Below are 20057 nucleotides of genomic sequence, written 5' to 3' on the forward strand. Positions count from 1 at the left end.
GACTGTGTTAAAGGGCATCATTAAGAAGGTTGAGAACCACTGGTCTATAGGGCCACACAGTATATTGCACTGTCAGACCCAGATTCATGGTGTCACTTGAATATTTTGACTGCAAGCTCATAGCCATCAGACTCTGAGTTTCTCACTGATTTTGGCTTTGTTATTTCATTTATTAGGTAAAGAGAGGCCACTTTATCCTAAGGGAAATTTGTCAGAGGTTTGACATGGCTCAAATACTACAGTGGTTCACCTGCTGAACATATACAAATTTTTCTTTTTTGGTTTGTGTGTCCTTGTGTTGAATCCAGATTCATATTAGCTTGGGTGTCTTTATGATATTCTCTAGAGAATTTAGCATTATGGTTTCTTTCCTAAATTAATTAGTAGATTGCATAATAGGATGACCAACGTAGCAATTCCTTTGGATGCAGTGTAGCTAATGGCAATAGTGTGTGTGTGTGTGTGTGTGTGTGTGTGTGTGTGTATGTGTGAGAGAGAGAGAGTGTGTGTGTGAACATTCATACATATTTTTGTTTTTGCAAAAATGATCCTATCCTATAAATACTATTCTAGAAATTATATTTTCAGACTTATTGATTAAATATGCTTTTATAATGTCATTTTAATGTGGTATGACTATATCTTTTGAAATGAGGCTATTTTATTACATTTTTCTTCTGTTATCTTGTAGCAACTTACTGATAGAAAGAGGCTTTTTAAATTTGAGGTCACTCACTAACCCCCTGCCCCCGCTATAATTTGGTGGCGTGTGTTGTGTATTGCTGCTCTGCTGCCCAGAGACCTATGCCAGCCTAGGAATGCCATGAAACGGATGGCTGCTGAAAGCTCATCTACTTCTGCTGTTTCTTCTTACAGGAGACAGAGCATGCAGCCCCCAGCCCATCGGAGTGTCGGGGGAGAGCAGGAACGCCAGCTCATGAGAGTCCACAAAACCACACATTCAGGGGCCAAGAAACGGTGTGGCTTCAACCAAGGTGGGCCCTTTGGTGTCGGAAGTTCCCCTGTGCCTGGGGTTCCTTCCTGTATGCTTGCCACCCCCGCAGTAGAATCTAGGCTTCCTGACTTTTGTTGGCAATTTCTTATGGTCTGTAAAAGCTGCTTAGGGGGGCTAGGAGTATCACTCATTCTGAGTTTAAGAGAAATGTAAATAACCTACTTTCTCTGTCTTCAGTTTGAAGATTACCAGCCTTAAGGCTCAGAGAGGAGTGGAGCTAGTCCTGCCCTTGGAGAGAAACAATGATTAGGTTTTCCTCTGTGCTAATGATAGAGATGACAGTATAGATGGCAAGTCAATTGCTTTCCACATGTTACATCATATAGTCTTCACCACTTAACTCATAGCCCCATTTCACCGAGGAGGAGCCTGAGGCTGGCAAATTAAGGTATTGGCCTGATGTTGCCCAAGTGAAAAAAGATGAAACAGAATTTGAACCTACAAATGTCTAATTATGGCATAGCAGGTGTGGCTTCTGTGCTGATCCGAGTGGTGTCCTTAGGCACCGGTACTTCTGCTAGACCTGCTGGAGACAGCCGTCGGTCGAGGGCAAGGATGTGGGTAGAAAGCTGTCTGCAGCAAGGTTGGCACCACATTCTGATGGGAGCCTGGCATTGCAGCTGTCTATGGAACGTCTCTTCTGGAAATAAACAGAAGAAAGAATTCAACCACTAGTTGTGTCAGCTGTCTTTGTAGGATCTTGTGTACGGTGTAATCATAGCCCTGACTCAGTGGAAAGGGAGTTCTGTGCTTCTGAGCATGACCTTTAGAAATTTTTTTTCTAAGGTTTCAGACTCTAAATGAATCAACAATAACAGAGAAGATTGTGCAATGTGATTGTGCTTTTAAATATCCAGCATACTAAATTTAGAATCATAGAACCCCAAAGAGTTAGAGGGGGTCCCAAAAGTAAGATGATCCGGTATCCAGTTGGATTCACAGACACCTTTCATCACCCTCTTCACAAGTTGCCATCTCTTGTCTGTTTATTCTTACTTGACCTCAGGTCAGGTAAGACTCAACCTTGTCATTTTTCCACTGACGAGGACATTCTCTGTCCTATTTAAGGCATTATTGCAATAGAGCTGTTTTGGGCTGACTAGGACCAGTTTAAGCAGTAATCCTGTCTCCCCCAACCAGACTGGTGACTGCCTCTCTCAGCCTGAATAAGGCCACCTATATTCACATACATATTTCAAAAAAGGTAAAAATAAATAAATAAATAAATAAATAAATGGCAAAAAAACCTCACTAAATAATTTTTACTTGTGTGTAGAATTATGATAGCCCCCTGGAGTGGATATTCCACAGAAGCTGATGGGGGAAAATAGTATTAGCAATTAACCTTCTCAGAGATTCTTGATTTTTAGTAACCTTAAAATTACTTTAGTCCTGGCTGGTGTTTCTAAGTGTTTAGAGCATTGGCCTGCTCACCAAAGGATTGAAGGTTTGATTTCCTGGTCAAGGGCACATACCTGGGTTGCAAGTTCAATCCCTGGCCCTGGTTATGACGAGTGTGGGAGGCAGCCAATCGATGTTTCTCTCTCCTCCTCCTCCTCCTCCTTTGCCTCCTCCTCCTCCTCTTCCTCTTCCCTGCTCTCCCCCTCTTCCCCCCAATCCCTTTCGCTCTCTTTAAACATAAAAGGAAAAAGTATCCTCTGGTGAGGATAAATAACAACAAAAAAAGTTAATGAGCCCTAACTGGTTTGGCTCAGTGGATAGAGCATGGGCCTGCGGACTGAAGGGTCCCAGGTTTGATTCCAGTCAGGGGCATGTACCTTGGTTGCGGGCACATCCCCAGTGGGAGGTGTGCAGGAGGCAGCAGATCGATGTTTCTCTCTCATCGATGTTTCTTTCATCGATGTTTCTAACTCTCTATCCCTCTTCCTTCCTCTCTGTAAAAAATAAATAAAATATTTTTTAAAAAGTTAATGAAAAAAACCCCACACTTTATATTCCATATACAGTGAGGGGGGTAAATAGTGATATTACTATTATCACTCTTATCAGAGGGCAAGTCAGACATTTAATAGGATTATGTGATGGGTATCATTCACATATGATGAGTAAGACTAAGAGTATTGAATTAGGACCCCCCTGATAAGGAAACACAGAGGGAAGTAACTCTTACTTTGGGGATAGGGAATTATAGTTTTATTCAGATTCGCAAAGATGTGTGGCACCTTTCTTCAGAAAAAGAGATGCACACACACAATAGTTTTGTATAAAATTCAGGAAGTTACAGAGCTCCGCCACACGCCAGGGAAAGGAGCCAGATAGAAGGTTATTGGGCAGCCTTCCTCATTAAGTCTGGCTTGTCTTCCCAACAGAGTGGCTACTTCTTGCAAAGACAGGTCTGATCTCTCTTCCTCTATACCTAAGTAAACGTCCACAAGACCTTAAAGACCTTGTTGCTCTTGTCTGTTTTTTCCTCTTTAGCTTCCATGCTGTACTTTCTTTTTTTTTTTTTAAATATATTTTATTGATATTTTACAGAGAGGAAGGGAGAGAGATAGAGAGTTAGAAACATTGATGAGAGAGAAACATCGACCAGCTGCCTCCTGCACATCCCCCACCGGGGATATGCCCGCAACCCAGGCACATGCCCCTGACCGGAACCGAACCTGGGACCTCCCAGTCCGCAGGCCGACGCTCTATCCACTGAGCCAAACCAGTTTCGGCCCATGCTGTACTTTCACGGGGTCTAGCTGTATTCCAGGAATTCCGTGCCCCAGATTTGGCATCCCAAGGTCTGGGGTCAAGTTGCAGATCAGGAGCCCTGTTGGCCTAGTACCGTGGTCGGCAAACTGCGGCTCGCGAGCCACATGCAGCTCTTTGGCCCCTTGAGTGTGGCTCTTCCTAAGCCTTAGGAGTACCCTAATTAAGTTAATAACAATGTACCTACCTGTATAGTTTAAGTTTAAAAAATTTGGCTCTCAAAAGAAATTTCAGTCATTGTACTGTTGATATTTGGCTCTGTTGACTAATGAGTTTGCCGGCCACTGGTAGATTCAGTATTTAAACTGGGCTGGTAACCTTCAGACTACAGTTATTTGTCACAACTGTGGTGGCATCACCCGGGGACATTCTAATGGTACTTAAAAACATCTCAAAATATGACAGGGATTGTGAAACTTGATGAACTGGTGAAATGAGATCTGAGGCTAAAAACAACTTTGAGTCAGGTAGCTCACATTCCTGATAACCTTCATCTTCCGTTTTACGTCAGCCTATGGTCAGGTTCAGACATATCATGCCCAATAAGATCTTGATAGAAACATGATACTGTAACAGGACACATAAGACTTAGGCCTGGCTCAGAGTGAGGAAAGAAGCCTGGCTAAATCTCAGCAGGTGTAAAATGCCATCTTCTTGAGGTTGGGGAGTGAATGTTATTAGCAATAAACAATTTGAGAAAGGGAAGAAACATCTTTCTGTAGCGAGGAGCAGTCAGGGGAGTGACGAATGTCTCGTGTCATTTAAGTGAGACTTGAAGGCATTGTTTTGAGAGAATGAATCCATCCTTGTAGAAGTGAGGTTTTGGAACTGATTGTGCTATGCTGTGGGCATTGATCTTTCCATGCCTGCCAAGGAGAAATAGCTTCATACCTTCTTAGATCCTTTGTATCTTAAGCTCTTTCTAGCACAAGGAGCCTTTATCTTTGTCTATGGATGAGCTTCAGGGAGAATTATGAATATTTTTGCAAAAGTTTGAGAGAGTGTGTGTACTGTATTGGTTTTCAGAAGCTACTGTAACAAAATAAGCACAAACCTGTGGCTTAAAACAACACACACGTATAATCTTACAGTTTTATAGGATAGACATCCAACATGGGTCTCACTGGACTGAAAACTCAAGGGGTCAGCAGGCCTGCATTTTTTTCTGCAGGTGCTAGGGGAGAATTAGACCATTTCTTTGCCTTTTCCAGTTTCTAAAGGCTGCCTACATTTCTTGATTCATGGATTCTTCTCCATTTTTAAAGCTAGCAACGTAGTATCTCTCTGAGTATGCCTGGGAAAGATTTTCTGATTTTAATGACTCATGTGATTGGGCCGACTCAGGTAATCCATGGTAATCTCCCCATCTCAAGGTCCTTACTTAACCATATCTGTAAAACTACTTTTTAAAAAGTCCTTACCTGAGGATATTTTTTCCCCTAATGATTTCTACAGAGAGTGGGGGCGGGGGCAGAGAGAGAGAAACATGCCTTCACGCACATGCCCCTCCAGAGCTGGGAAACCTGCAACTGAGGTACGTGCCCTTGACTAGACATCGAACCTTAGACCCTTCAGTCTGCAGGCTGACGCTGTAACCACTTAGCAAACTGGCCAGAGCTATAAAACTTCTTTTGTCATGAAAGGTAATGTAGGAAGAGGGCAAGGGATGAGGACATGGAAAACTTTGGGGGACCATTATTCTACCTACTGTTTTACTTTTTTCAGAGAAAAACTCTTAAAGTATTTATCAGAATCTCCTATGGTATTCATGATGCCCAAAAGGTTTGGAATGACTGTCTCTTCCTCCTCCTCCAAGTCTGCTTCCTATTCTGAATTCCAACAGCCAACCTCATATGTCAATGTGGCCCCCTCTGTCCTCTTTCTTTTCATCCCTCTTACTTGCCATTCCCTTCTCATCCCTATGTTACCTTCCTTGGCAGTACAGTGCCCCATCTCAGAGGTCTCAAATTTGGTGTCCTGTCGGTATATCTAGGGTGGAAATATATTTGGCTTGTAAAGTATCTTATAATCGGGTTTTACAGATCTTTGGCATTCTTTGAAAAATCTGAAGATGGGATGACCCAGAGCCTCCATTCCTACAAAGCAACCATTACCTGAAGCTGAGAAGCTGCACTCTATTTACACCATTTCCACCCATATCTCCCTATTTCTTTATGCTCTTTGCCTGAACTCCTACAGGTATTTGATTTATAATGCCTACTTCAATCCGTTTCTTCCCAGCAGCTGCTCATCCTGGGGACTCCAGCTGATTGGAGCTAAACCCCAATAAGGTGATGGCTGATACTGTCTTAATGCCTCCTTTCCCAAGATGGTGCATGTATATTTCAACTTGGATTTTCAGGGCATCTGAGTGGAGAGGCTGCATATTACACTCCTCTGGCATGCTCCTCAGTACCTGGAACTTCTCAAAACATGTAAAATTATAGCATGGCATTTAGTTAGAACAAGAGTGAAACCTTAGTAATCATTTAATACAACCTTCTCATTTTCTACTTTGACACCCATTGTGGCTGTCATTTGCTGAAGCCCTCACTCCCTTTGTAATAGAACCAAGATAAGCACCATCACTCTGTTTAGAGCAGTCACTTAATGAATATGTAGCAGTTTGATTGATTTTTATAGCTAAAGCCAGTGCCAATACTGTGAACCCTCAGATATGACAAAGGAAATTTATGAGTATAAGAGAAAACTAATGAAGTCAGGGACTTCTTACCCAGCTAAGTAAATTTACATTTGAGAGTGATTAACTCACTTGTGTTTAAAATATTGCATTAAAATTTATGACAGCATTAAACCTTTAATATTGTTAAAACCTCCTCTGTATTAATAGGAGTATTCTATAGCGTTGTTACTACTAATTAGGGCGGTGGTTACATTGCAAATTAAAGTTCATTGGCCTCTTCATCTCAAAGTCCCCAGTTATCGGGGGTTGAAGAGGGGGGTATCAGTAAGGAAAATGGCCTTTGATGGCTTTGACTATTTTTGTGACATTCCAGATGAAAGGAAAAGCTTTGTTGCTCTATGGAAAGAGGAAGTTTTGTTGGCAGCAACTTTTCCATGGGGGATAAATCCTTTCATCTTTTGTTTTTGAGATAGATGACTTGTGTGTGTTTTAATAGCTAATTGTTTCTTATTTGAATGTTTTTTCATAGAAATGAGCAGAATCTTAATGAGTTCTGCTAAAAAGAGAAATAATGAGGAATAGATTGAGTACCCAGAGATTTTTAATAACACAGAAAACAAGGTCTGCCTTCTTGGACTGAACCAGAGCAGGAACTCTGCCTGTTGCCAGCATGATCTTTCTCATTAGTGAACTCTTACTAGTAGGTTTCTTTTCTTTTTTTTTTTGGGGGGGGGAGAAGAGGTGAGAGTGGGGGAGGGAAGACTGGAGGAGGGGAAGAGCAGGGGATGAGGTAGAGATAACAAAGTAGCTTGTCTTGACAATGTTTTAAGACTCCCTGATGTGCAGCTATGTAATGAGTGGATCCTAAAATAGCTTGCTTTGTGTATACTACATAGGAAGAGAGCCATATAGCAAGGCTGGCTTCACCCCCTATCCTGTGTTCACCTCCAAGGGTGCAGAAACAGTCTGGCGAATGGAAAGAACATTCAGATCAAGAAGTGCAGGGTCTTATCTTATGTCTATCAGATGACCTAGGTCGCTTCACTTAAATCCCCAAGTCCCCTCCTCTAACAGGAGTTTGGGTCAGATGATTTCTAAGGCCCTTTCTGGCCCTTACACTGGAAATGCTCAACATTCTAGATGTTTAAAGGATTAGACATGGAAAGACTTTAGCGTAATTATACAAGCTCTTGCAGTCACATATAAAAAATGTTTCCCCCTTCCTGATGTAGAGCACAAAGAATCCCACACCAAATCCTTAAACTGTGATGGGAAAAGAGCCCACACTTGGTTATTCTGGGAATGAAACCCTCTTTTTATTTTTGGAGTCTGACCTTGGTCACTTGATAAATTTTTAGTACTTTCATTGGACAGTGATTAAGCATACAGATAAAAGGGAAACTCAGACATTCTCTCATTTAAAAAAAAACAATAAAATAAATTAAACATGGTTACATTGGAAAATACAGAAAACTCCAAGGACATAAAAATTTCTTATAATCTTATCACCCAGATATAACCACTGTTCCCACTGTAGTGTACATTTTTATGTTAATTGTTTTAATGTGGGTATGAAAAAGAATTGTGCCTGAAAGGGGCTTCCTGATGCATTGGATCTGTTAGAAGCACTATTTATTTCAAGCAGATTCCAGAGCATAAAGCTGGGCCAGAATGCATTCTGAGCTGAATAATAGACAAGTGGGTTAATTATCACAAGGCTGGTAAATTCATTTATGGCTAAGGTGAACAAATTTGACTTGCCATACAAATACACTAACATAAAATATTTTTTAAATATATTTTTATTGATTTCAGAGAGGAAGGGAGAGGGAGAGAGAGAGAAATATCAATGATGAGAAAATATCAATGATGGGAATCATTGATCAGCTGCCTCCTGCACTCCCCACACCAAGGATTGGCCTGCAACCCAGGGAATCAAGCCTTGACCTCCTGGTGCAGAGGTCAGTGCTGAGTCACTGAGCCAGGACTGCTGGGCAACAAATTCTTTTTTTTTTTTAAGCCCCCTTTGCCTCCTCTTTCCAGGCCCAATGCTGGACACTGACACTTCCCTAAACAGCTCCTTCTCACTACATTCACCACATTGTTATCATATTCATCTGTTTATTCGTCCTCCCTCCCACTAGATGGAGAAGTCTTGTCTATCCTTATATACTCGACAAATGGCATAACATATAATTTTCTACAGGAAACATGTTTTACAAACTTTAGTGTCATGATAGCCATGTTATGGAAAAAACATTTCTAGAAGATTGAACAAAAAATTTTGTTCTTGATATCTCAACATCTTGGAAAGCTTCTTGGCCTAATTTGGAATAGATTTAAGAGAGAAATTTCAGTAATGATAGGAGATAGAATGTGTATAAACATCTGATAGAATGTGTATAAACTTAAAATCTAACTTAGAATTTTAACCAGCTAGTTAAATTGTCAGTGTTCCTGAAAACATGGGAATGAAGCTGTTCCTTCAACCTACTCTTTATCTTCTCAAGGAGGCAGTTACTACTCCAGTGCTTCTGTCATAGTATTCGTCAACAGGCTGTTCCTTTCCAAGACTTATGTTAAATACTACACACACACACACACATCATATATAGTGACACAGCTCCAACCCTTCCTCTCTCTTTTTTCTTTTATCTTTAGTGCTAGATTTAAACACATTTCTGCATAACTTTTTTATTCCATATAATTACTGAGTTTTGCCATATTCTGAAATAGTATCAAATATTGATGGCTGTGAAATATTCCATTCTGTGACTATAACATGATTTATTTAACTAATTCCAAATTATTGGGTACTTTGGTTACTTCTTGGATTTATATTTCTGGATACTGTAGTAAGAATCATTTAAAATATATTTTTTGAAATAGTGATATTTTTATTTTTAAAATATTTTGTATTAGTTTCAGGTATACAGCATAGTGGTTAGCTAGTCATATACTTTACATAGTATTTCCCCTATATTTCCAGAATCCATTTGGCACCATTCATAGTTATTACAATATTATTAACTATATTGTCTATCTATGCTGTACTTTACATCCCCATGACTTTTGTAAATACCAAGTTGTGCTTCTTAATCACTTCACCTTTTTCAACCAGTTCCCTAACCCCTCTCCCCTCTGGCAACCATCAGTCTGTTTTCTGTATCTATGAGTATGTTTCAGTTTTGTTTGTTCATTAATTTTGTTCTTTATTTTCCATATATAGTGAAATCATATGGTATTTGTTTTTCTCTTACTGAATTATTTCACTTGGCATAATACCCCCTAGGTCCATGTTGTTACAATTGGTAAGATTTCATTCTTTTTTATGGCTGAGTAATATTCCATTGTATATAGTATATACCACCACTTTTTTATCCACTTGGCTTTTGATGGGCACGAGTTGCTTCCATATTTTGGATGTCGTAAATAACGCTGCAGTGAGCATAGGAGTGTATATATTCTTTCAAATTAGTGTTTTGGTTTCTTTGGATAGAAATCCAGAAGTGGAATTGCTGGGTCATAAGGCAGTTCTATTTTTAATTTTTTGAGGTTTCCGCCGTGGCTGCACCAGTCTGGATTCCACCAGTGGTATACAAGGGTTCCCCTTTCTCCACATACTTGCCAACACTTGTCATTTGGGCATTTATAACAATAAAAATGTAATATGCTAATTAGATTGGACAGCCGAATGACCTTCTGGAAGTCCTTCCGGATGATCCTTCAGAGAACCTTCTGGGCGAAGCCAAAGCTGCGAGGGCTGAGCCCCTGGCACGAATTTTGTGCATCAGGCCTCTAGTTTTTTGATGATAGCCATTCTAACAGATGTGAGGTGATATTTGTGTTTTAAATTTGCATTTTTCTGATGACTAGTGATGTTGAGCATCTTTTCATATGTCTGTTGGCCATCTGTATGTCCTCTTTGGAGAAGGTCTATTCAGGTTTCCTGCCAACTTTTTAATTGGATGGTTTGTTTTTGTTGGTGTTGAGTTGTATGAGTTCTTTTAAATTTGGAAAATTTACACCTTACCAAATGTATGATTGGTGAATGTCTTTTCATATTCTATAGGTTGTTTTTTGTTGTTTTTGTTGATGGTTTCTTTTGCTGTGCAAAGACTTTTTGGTTTGATGTAGTCCCATTAAAATTTTTTTTTTGTTTCCCTTGCCTGAGAACATATATCAGAAAAAATATTGCTAAGAGAAATGTCTGAGATTTTACTGCCAATGTTTTCTTCTAGGAGTTTTATGGTTTTGAGTCTTATATTTAAGTCTTTAATTAATTTCGAGTTTATTTTTGTATATAACATAAGAATGTGGTCTAATTTTTTTTTACCTGTATCTCCAATTTTCCCAGCACCATTTATTGAATAGACTGTCTTTACACCATTATTATGTTTTTGCCTCTTTGTCAAATATTAATTGACCATATAGGTGTGGTTTTATTTCTGGGATTTCTGTCCTGTTCCATTGATTTATAGGTCTGTTTTTATGCCAGTACCATGATGTTTGAGTATTATAGTCTTGTAGTATAAATTGATATCAAGTAGCGTGATACCTCCAACTTAGTTAATATGCTAAGGCCACTCAAGCACTTGCTATGATATGCACTGACTACCAGGGGGCAGACAGTTGACTGGTCAACCAGTCGCTATGACATGCACTGACCATCAGGGGCAGATAGTCGACCGGTCGACCAGTCGCTATGATATACTCTGACCACCAAGGAACAGACGCTCTGACCGGTAGATTAGCTTGTTGCTGGAGTCTGGCCGATCAGGACTGAGTGAGAAGGGCCAGACACGCCCTGGAGCCCTCCGGCGGTCCCTCCCTGGCTGGACAACCTCCCGCATCCCTCCCCGGCCCGATTGTGCACCAGTGGGGTCCCTCGGCCTGACCTGCACTCTCTTGCAATCCAGGACCCCTTGGGGGATGTCGGAGAGCGGGTTTCAGCCTGATCCCTCAGGCCAGGCCGAGAGACCCCACTGGTGCATGAATTCATGCACCGGGCCTCTAGTTTTGAATAAGTGTGGTGAAAGTGGACACCCCTGTTTTGTTCCTGATCTTAAGGTAAGTGATTTTAGTGTTTCCTTGTTGAGTATGTTGTTAGCTATGGGTTTTTCATATATATGGCTTTTATTACGTTGAGGTATGTTCCCTCTATTTCCACTTTGCTGAGAGTTTTTCTCATAAATGGGTGCTGGATTTGTCAAATGCTTTTTCTGCATCTATTGATATGATCACATGATTTTTATTTTTCATTTTGTGTATATGGTATATCACATTAATTGATTTGCAGGTATTGTACCAACCATGTATCCCAGGAATATATCCCACTTGATATGGTGTATGATGTTTTTAATGCATTGCTGAATTTGATTTGCTAATGTGTGTTTTGTTGAGGATTTTTGCCTCTATGTTAACCAGGGATATTGGCCTATAATTTTCTTCCTTTGTAGTGTCTTTATCTGATATTTGGAAATAGGATAATTCTGGCCTCTTAAAATCAGTTTGGGAATCTTCCTTCCTCTTGACTTTTTTGGAGTAGTTTGAGAAGGATGAGGGTTAGTTCTTCTTGGAATGTTTGGTAAAATTCACCAGTGAAGCCATAGAAGCATCGAACAGACTGTCCAACCTATGAGGGAAGGCGGGGGATGAGGGGGTAAGAGATCAACCAAAGGACTTGTATGCATGCATATGAGCATAACCAATGGACACAGATTGGGGCAGGTAATAGGGGTTGTGGGCATGTGCTGGGGGTGGGGTGGCCGGGGAGAAGTCAATGGGAGAAAAACAAACAAACAAAGAATGCCTTACCTGCTCTAAATAAATAAATAAAAAGTGCTGTTTTCTCTCTAGAGTTAAAAATAAATAAATAAAAAGTAGGGAGAAAAAAAAGAGGGTGCCTGTATTTCTAGCAGACTCCCATGTCCATGGTGGATGAAATCTCAGCTGATTTTTACAGCCCGATTATATGGGCTCCTCTTCCTGACTGATACTGTGGGCTGGGGTGATGGCATAGAATTGAGGCCTCTTGCTCCTCAGAGGGGACCTTTGCAACTGAGATCCCTCCAGATTTTCAACTGATGCATGTCAATGTGGGGTCAGCCCATTTCATGTCTGTACCCTTCCTACCAATCTCAATGTCACTTGTTCTATAAATCCTTGTTATAAGATTTCTGTTCAGCTAGTCTTCTTTTGATAATTCATGTTCATTGTTCTATAATTTACTTGTAATTCTGGTTTAGTCCTGGGAGCAGGTGAGTGTAACTTCCACCTACTCTGCCACCATGTTGATTGTCTAAAAATATTTTTAAGTACATCCATAATAGTTTTCTTGGTTTGTGCTTAAGGGGAAAAGCTGTCTAGGCATTGTAATTGAAATGTTTACCAACACAAAACTTAGGATCGAAATTTTCCAGTTATTTGACAGTGGAAGAAGATAGGAATATAATGGATAATTGATAACTTTGAGAGAACTAGGTAGAAAATTGTGTCGGAATTTCTGTATGTGGTGAAACCATAGAATAGTTGGCTCAGGATGGAACATTTGAGATGAGTCATTCCAATTCCCTCCTCTCTACTTGTGTATTCTAGATATTTCTATTTCATCCACCAGCCCTCATAGTTTTCTGGTTCAGACTGTGCTGAGGCTAAAGTGCCTCTGGTTCTAACATTCCCAGAGGATACTTGGAAGTCATGTGGGATGTGGAGCAATTCCTTGTGTGGGACTGCCCCACATATCTTAGGGGTCTGGCAGCTTTGGCTCTAGTCCCCCAAATGCTAGTAGACACCCCCAGCCTCTGAGCCAATCAGATAGTCTCCAAATTTTCTAAATTTCTAGGGGGTGTACCCCCCCACCCCCCTTGAGAAATGCCAGTCTGCATGATGGATTACTAAAACTATGTGTTAGGAGAGTATTAACATAGGTACATGTTCATGATCTATACATGGGGAAAAATTTAGTTACATTATGGTATTATGTGATTCCATTTTTAAACAATAATCCTCACCTGAGGATATTTTTATTAACTTTAGGGGGAGAGGAAGGGGAGAGAAGAAGAGGAGAGGAGAGATGGAGAGAATGGGAGAGGGGAGGGGAGGGGAGGGGAGGAGAGGGGAGTGGAATATATCCATCGGCTGTCCCTATATGTACCATGACCAGGAATTGAACCCACAACCTTTTGGTGCATGAGATGACGCTCCAACCAACTGAGCCACCCAGCTGGAGTGTGATTCTATTTTTGCTTACTATATAATTATGTACAGAAACATATACTGGAGAGACACAAATCAACATTTTATTGGTGGTTACTTTCAGGTGGGATGACAGTGGGTGATTTAAAAAACATTCTTTTTGATTTCCAAAATTTCCCCCATTGAGCCCATATTAAATTTGTAAATTAAGAAATTATTATAAGTAAAAAAAATAGTATACTATTCAGGCTATGGAACCCTAATATATTTGTTAAAATCTCTGTAATCATATGATGTAATTTTATTTTCTGTTGTGTGTGTTTTTTTTTGAACTATTATCTCAATTTGAGGTAAACAGGAATATTGGGAGAGTGTTAAGAGAGAATGGATTTATTTTTAATTTTTGTTAACTGAAGGAAACAAGGCATTTTCAGTGGTACCTGTGGCTTTTATGGTTTGAATCAGTTGGGATCAGAAAGCAAATATTAAAGGTGACTTTTATAGGGTCAGATGATGCTTAAAACCAGAATTTCTGTCCTAGATAACTCTTCTTTGTTTGAGTGTTTTATTCTGTGGATTTGCCTCTCTGATCATTAACCCTCCCTTGCCCCTCAGATAGACACTGACCCAGGTTCTATTGATCTTGTGCCAAGACCAAATTGGTAAGGACAGCTTTGTGTTGAAGCATGTATAGCACTCGTTGTTTGCTTCTAAATAAACAATAATGGGAATCCTAACATATGTGCTCTGGGAATAGGCACAGAGGTGCTGCTTGTTCAGGACACAGACCAAGGTCTGTCAGGCTGGAGTATACTGCACTGCGGAGAGAATGTGTGTCAGAAAGGTCGGCAGTGGCTGGGCTACACAGGGCCTGGTAGCCAGGGTGTGGATTTCGGATTTTAAGTTCAAAGAGAAGCCATTGGAGGTTTTAATGGGAATGGCATGCTCAGATTACATATTTAAAAGACCACTCTAAGTATCGTGTGTTGTGGGGAGACATCTTGCAGGCGAAAGCATCCCCCTTGTGGGAGGAGATGATGGCAATGAAGGAGGCAGGAATGTGACAGGTGAAGATAGATGACTCATGACTTTTCCCTTTTGGGAAAGAAGGAAAACTTTTACGAGGAACACGTAGCATTTAGGCTTAATATTAATGCCTACCCAAATCCTCTGTGCTTTTTTAAAGTTCTCTTGTTTGTTGAGCTATCCTGATTTATGACTTTAAAAGTTAGTGTTGGGAGGCCGAGTGTCAGATGTAATATCACAGTGCCCAGTGCCATAAGTCTTTAATATTCATCAAATATTCATGTCATTCAAGTTAGCCACCCCAACCCAATTACTTGTGAACCCTTATACCCTTCACTGTGTCTGCACCTGACCCAATTCTTCATTTGTGTTTTCGCTGCAGCTGCACCTGAACTAATTCTTCATTTGTGTGTTATTTTTTTCTCTGTCCCTGACTGTAAACTCCGGAGAGACAGGGATTATGTCTCCTTAGTTACATTGCTTACTTTCTTACAGACAAGAGAGCCTCATAGGAGGCCTTGGGTACAGGGAGGTGACCCCAGGAAGCAGGAACACAGGAGGAGGAAGAGCTGACAGCGGGTGTGTAACTGAACACTCCCGGTGACTGGAATTAGTGCTCTGAGGCCTCTCTCAGGAACTTTGTAGAAAGTTCTCAGATGTATCCCTCTGAAAATTGGGGGCTGCAGTGTTTATCCATACATTCCTCCTTCTGTTGCCCCTGGGGGAGGTAGTTCTCCCACACTTCCAGGTGGAGGGAGCCAGCTCTGCCTCACAAAATCCTTGAGGTTGAAAGTGAAGAGACTTGGCAGGTGCTTGAGAGGGATAATGTGAGTGAACAGAATTGTCCGCAGAGCTGCAGCACCTGCTACGACCACTGGGCCTCCTGGGCTCAGCCCTGCCTGGCACAGGGAGCAGGTGTCTAATAATCACTTATTAAATGAATGCAGTAAATGAGATGATATGAGCAAAGTGCTTTTATTTCCTGCTCAGCAGGCCAGGTGCTGCTATCATTATTATTGATCAAAAAGTATTATTAGGATCTCAGCTCCCACTGAATTCCCTGTCCTCGACATCCCTTCCCAAACTCTTCCTTCCTGGTTCACGGGGTATTTTGAACTATACATATGTCTCCTCCTCCTCCTTCCCTCTGCCGATTCTGACGCTGGCCTCGTTGTCTGGCGCACTAGCTCACCCATTCTCTGGGCATTGGAGTGGTTCTATTTCTGGGCTCCGTTCCCAGCCCACCAAGGTGAGGAGAGATATTTATTTCAATGCAACTGGGCTGCTTTATGTTTGGAGTTTCTCATAGTGTCCCCAAGGACACAGCACTTTCCTCTTCTGAAATGTGTCCGCTGAAAGGCCAGGCCAGAAACACCCAGGTTACTCTGTCCTCACAGAAGTCCCTCACCTGTGTTTTTTAGCCATTGGTCCCTTCCCAGGTTGTTGCACCTAGACCAGTGATGGCGAACCTTTCGAGCTTGGCATGTCAGCATTTTGAAAAACCCTAACTTAACTCTGGTGCCGTGTCACATATAGAAATTTTTTGATATTTGTAACCATAGTAAAACAAAGACTTATATTTTTGATATTTATTTTATATATTTAAATGCCATTTAACAAAGAAAAATCAACCAAAAAAAATGAGTTCAGAGGTGACACGCGTATCATAGGTTCGCCATCAGTGACCTAGACCTTTGGGCTAATATTTCCCAATTAGGAATCTCCTGGGACGCTTGTTAAATATATGTTACCTGACTACTCCTCTGGAAACTGTTTCAGTGAGTGTGGGGCCTAGGAATCTGTTTTTAATAAAACAGGTTGATTCTAATCTTCAGAGAAGTATAAGGTGGGAGGTGAGGGTGGGGCTTGGGCTCTAGCTACTGGGAGGGCTTGTATTAAGGATCAATGTTCTGCCTCTGGCCATGACACCCAAGTCCCCTCTAAGGGAGTTCATTGACCTGTACAAGTACATGCATTGGGCTGGAAAGTCAGTTCGTGAACATTTGACTTCTAGTTCTGTTTTCTGCTAGTGCTCTCTTTGAGAGTTATTTTAAACTCTGTGCCTTGGTTTCTTTATTTTTGAAGTTGGCTGTCCAATATTTAATCTCATTCCTTTAGCATAGAAATTTGGGGGAAAACCAGTAAGAGAAAGCCTTTAATACAGCTTAAACTCCCTAGAGAAAGAAACTTTATATTTACTGGCATTGAGGATTGTTATTGTTACTAATAATATTACTGGAATTAATTGGCCTCTTGTCTGTGTCTGCATATAGAGCTATTGTTTGTTCATAAAGAATGTTTTGCTCAGAAGGTTGTCCTCTTGGGATATACCTTTTGTTTTCAAAAGAGTTTCAGGAAACCATAGTCATACAGCCTCCTGACAGTCATCCGGGTATACATTAGTGTTTCCTGTGTTGCTTTCTAATGCAGACTTTCTAATATAGAGGCTCAATTTACGATAGTAGATTATCTAGAACTCTTATAATGTGGCTCACGGGAGGCGCTGTCTGGCTTTCAGGTTCTGACTCTATGAAGCACGCTGAAAAGTGTGTTGGATACTCTCCTCTTACTCTTTCTGCCCAGGTTTTCTACGTGTGGGTTGGAAAGACACTTGGTAATCCTCAGCAGGCCTCCTTGTGGAAGAAATGCATCTACTTGTAGGAATGAGAGCCATCCCTCCTGTCAGTCCTGTTGGCATGCTACACTTGGAGGAGGGAGCATGAGTTTTATCATGATCATTGTACATATTCAGGCATATATCAGAATTGGTAGCTGCCCACATGTGAGTTCCTACTATGTGCCAGATGCAAGGATTAGCCCTAGAATAAATGTTAAGCAAGACTCATGAGAAAGAGACAAATCAAATGATTATACAAATACACATTTAGATACTAAGAGATGGCACACAGCAGATGTAGAGGACCAGAATACAGTAAGACATATAAAAGGGAAACCTGGTTGGCTGATAGGTATCTAAGGGATGAACGGGGTCATTAGGAGGGAAAGTGGAGAGGGGAGACCATTAAGGGCACAGGAAGAGCATATACAAAGGCCTGAGGTGGAAAGGGGCACGGTGTGTCCACAGAACTGAAGGAATGCAGTGTCGCGGGAGCAGAGAGGGAGACTGATGGGAACTGAGGTTGAAGATGTGAACAAATGCTAAACCTTCAGGATGTCATAATTTACTTTAAGAATTTTAGTCTTTATTGTAAGTGCAGTACAGAAAGGTAGTGGCATGGTTCTTGTATGGGATGATGTGGGGAGGGTAGAGAAGTAGGGAGACTCAGGGAGGCAGTCCAGAGGATAGATGATAGTGACTTGGCCTAAGGTGGTGGGGAGAGGACAGATGCAAAGGTTATTTGGGATAAGAAATTAAAGGACTTGGTAATAAAAAAAATTCTTGGGTTTGAAGGAGAGGAAAGTGTTAGATAACTCAGATGTCTTCCACAAGCAGTTGGGGAAGCCTTTCACCGACTTAGGGAACACTCTCATCTGCCGACTTAATTATGGATAGTTGAAATGTTGCTATAAATCAAAAATCCTATGCTGAACACTGCTTCTTCACAAATTATCACATCTGTGGTTTGACATTATTCTTAGGCCAAGAAAAATGTTTCCATGCTTTGTGCGTTGTGCTATTTTGAATTCCAGTCCACCTCCTGGGGGAAGGCCACTGCAGGCTGACCCTGCAGGCTGGCTCAGCACATGCTTTAGGGCTCTAGCAATGTGGGAACACCGAAGGTTTTTAGAAAAGTTGCACCTCAGTCAGCTAGCCATAATTTTTCAGTCACAGAATCCAGCAGGAAGCTCTTTTAATATCAGCAAACAATTCAGTTTTGTGTTTCTCTGCTGAGAAGTGCTTTTATTTTGAATTACATCATGGTGCTGGCAGCAGTGATGTGATGGCACAGTGGGACAGCAGAGGGGTGGTGATGGGGATGGTGATGGTGGGGTGATAATGGTGGTGGTAACAATAATGGTGGTGATGGTGGAGTTGTTTGAAGGCATTGCATTCTGATCAGTACTGAGAGCCATAATCGGGCTCAGGAGTCCACAATACATTTCCCATTGCCAGACTTTGGGCTGGGTGCAGGGATGTATTGAAGTTGGCGGAGACCTCTGACTGTCCTACTCACCATTGCCCTATCCAGAAGCATGCATTTGATAGAGACGTATTTGATCTAGTTTCGTTGTTGTTTTGGGTGAAGGGAGGAAAGAGAATTGGAGGGAGTTGAAACACTGTGATCCAGTTTTGAGTTGAGGTCAGCTTCTAGCCAGGATTGTAAATGGCCCAGGCAGTATCTTTGAAGATCTTAAAAGAAAGGAATTTGAGATACCTAGCTACTGTTTCAGTTCGCTTGTCGTTGCTGAACTTCTTCAGTGAGAAGCTTTTGTTTCTGTTTCCTCTTCTGCCGTGACCTTTGTCTTTTGCAGTCCATACTCTCTTATTTCTCCATGGAGATTTTCTAGCAGTGTGAGCTGGACAGTCCTTCTGTGCGTGCTGTTCTACTTGTCTTTCCTTCTTTTTCTCCATATTAGCATCTGGTGCACCAATGATCACTGGTTTATTTTTTGGGGGTTCTTTCTCCTTCTACAAGAATATACATTCCATGAGGGCAGAAACTTTTTTTTATTCGCTGTTTTATTCCCAACACCTTCAGTGGTACCTGGCACAGAGTTAGGGGTATTATAAGCCTAATCTCATATAGTTACCATGAGGATGAAACAAAATAAGATAGGTAAACTGCGTGGCAGTCCCAGCCTGGCATGGTGAGGGCTGGTGAATTGTTCGGTTCTTCTTGACACTCTTCTTTCCTATAACTTCTTTCTCTTCAGCATTTAGAGTGCCATCCTGTTTAGCTTTTTACCTCCTTAGTGATGTGTCCATTTTCTTCATGGCTCTTCTTTCTTCTGTCCCATAACTGGCCACTTTCAGAAGCCTGGTTAGTGGTCCTGAGGAAGGATGTCCCAGCTTTTATCTCTTTCAGCGTATTCATTCATAGGCTTCCATTACTGTTACTAATAAAATGTATACTTATCATTATTATGGTATTTTATATATGATTGTAGAATGCACGTGTTACTTTAATGTAGCTAACAGTAGTAACAAACATTATTCATGAACTGTCCTTCCCACGATGAATTGCCCCATGAGTAGTAGTTATTATTATCTTCACTTTACAGATGAGGAAAATTAGGCTTAGAGATGTTAATATCTTGCCCGTGGGTACACATCCCTCCTAAGTGGTAGATGGAGAAGTCATTCTGAGATCTGGTTCTTCTGTTTCTTCATTTATCCATCCATCCGTAAGACCATGTGGCAGTCACGATGCTGAGCTCTGACCACACAATAGGGAAAAACCGATGTAGAACCTGTGATTGCTCATCACTGTGACGGTTACCACTCTCACTCTGCTGAACACACTGTAAAGCGCCCCATTTTAGGGTGAGCCTTGA

The 20057-nt window shown here is 41.1% G+C and overlaps 1 protein-coding gene across 4 annotated transcripts in view; it reads left to right on the forward strand.

The window, feature by feature from the left end:
• The window catches only part of FAM13C (family with sequence similarity 13 member C), a 128198-nt gene that overhangs the window by 49632 nt on the left and 58509 nt on the right, over positions 1–20057 (forward strand). For all 4 annotated transcript variants that reach the window (XM_059662666.1, XM_059662667.1, XM_059662665.1 and 1 more), the window contains one exon: positions 877–995. In XM_059662666.1, coding sequence (XP_059518649.1) covers positions 877–995 — 119 coding nt within the window. The remainder of the gene's footprint in view (positions 1–876; positions 996–20057) is intronic.

This window comes from Myotis daubentonii, chromosome 13 (genome assembly GCF_963259705.1).
Source record: "Myotis daubentonii chromosome 13, mMyoDau2.1, whole genome shotgun sequence".
Lineage (NCBI taxonomy): Eukaryota > Metazoa > Chordata > Mammalia > Chiroptera > Vespertilionidae > Myotis > Myotis daubentonii.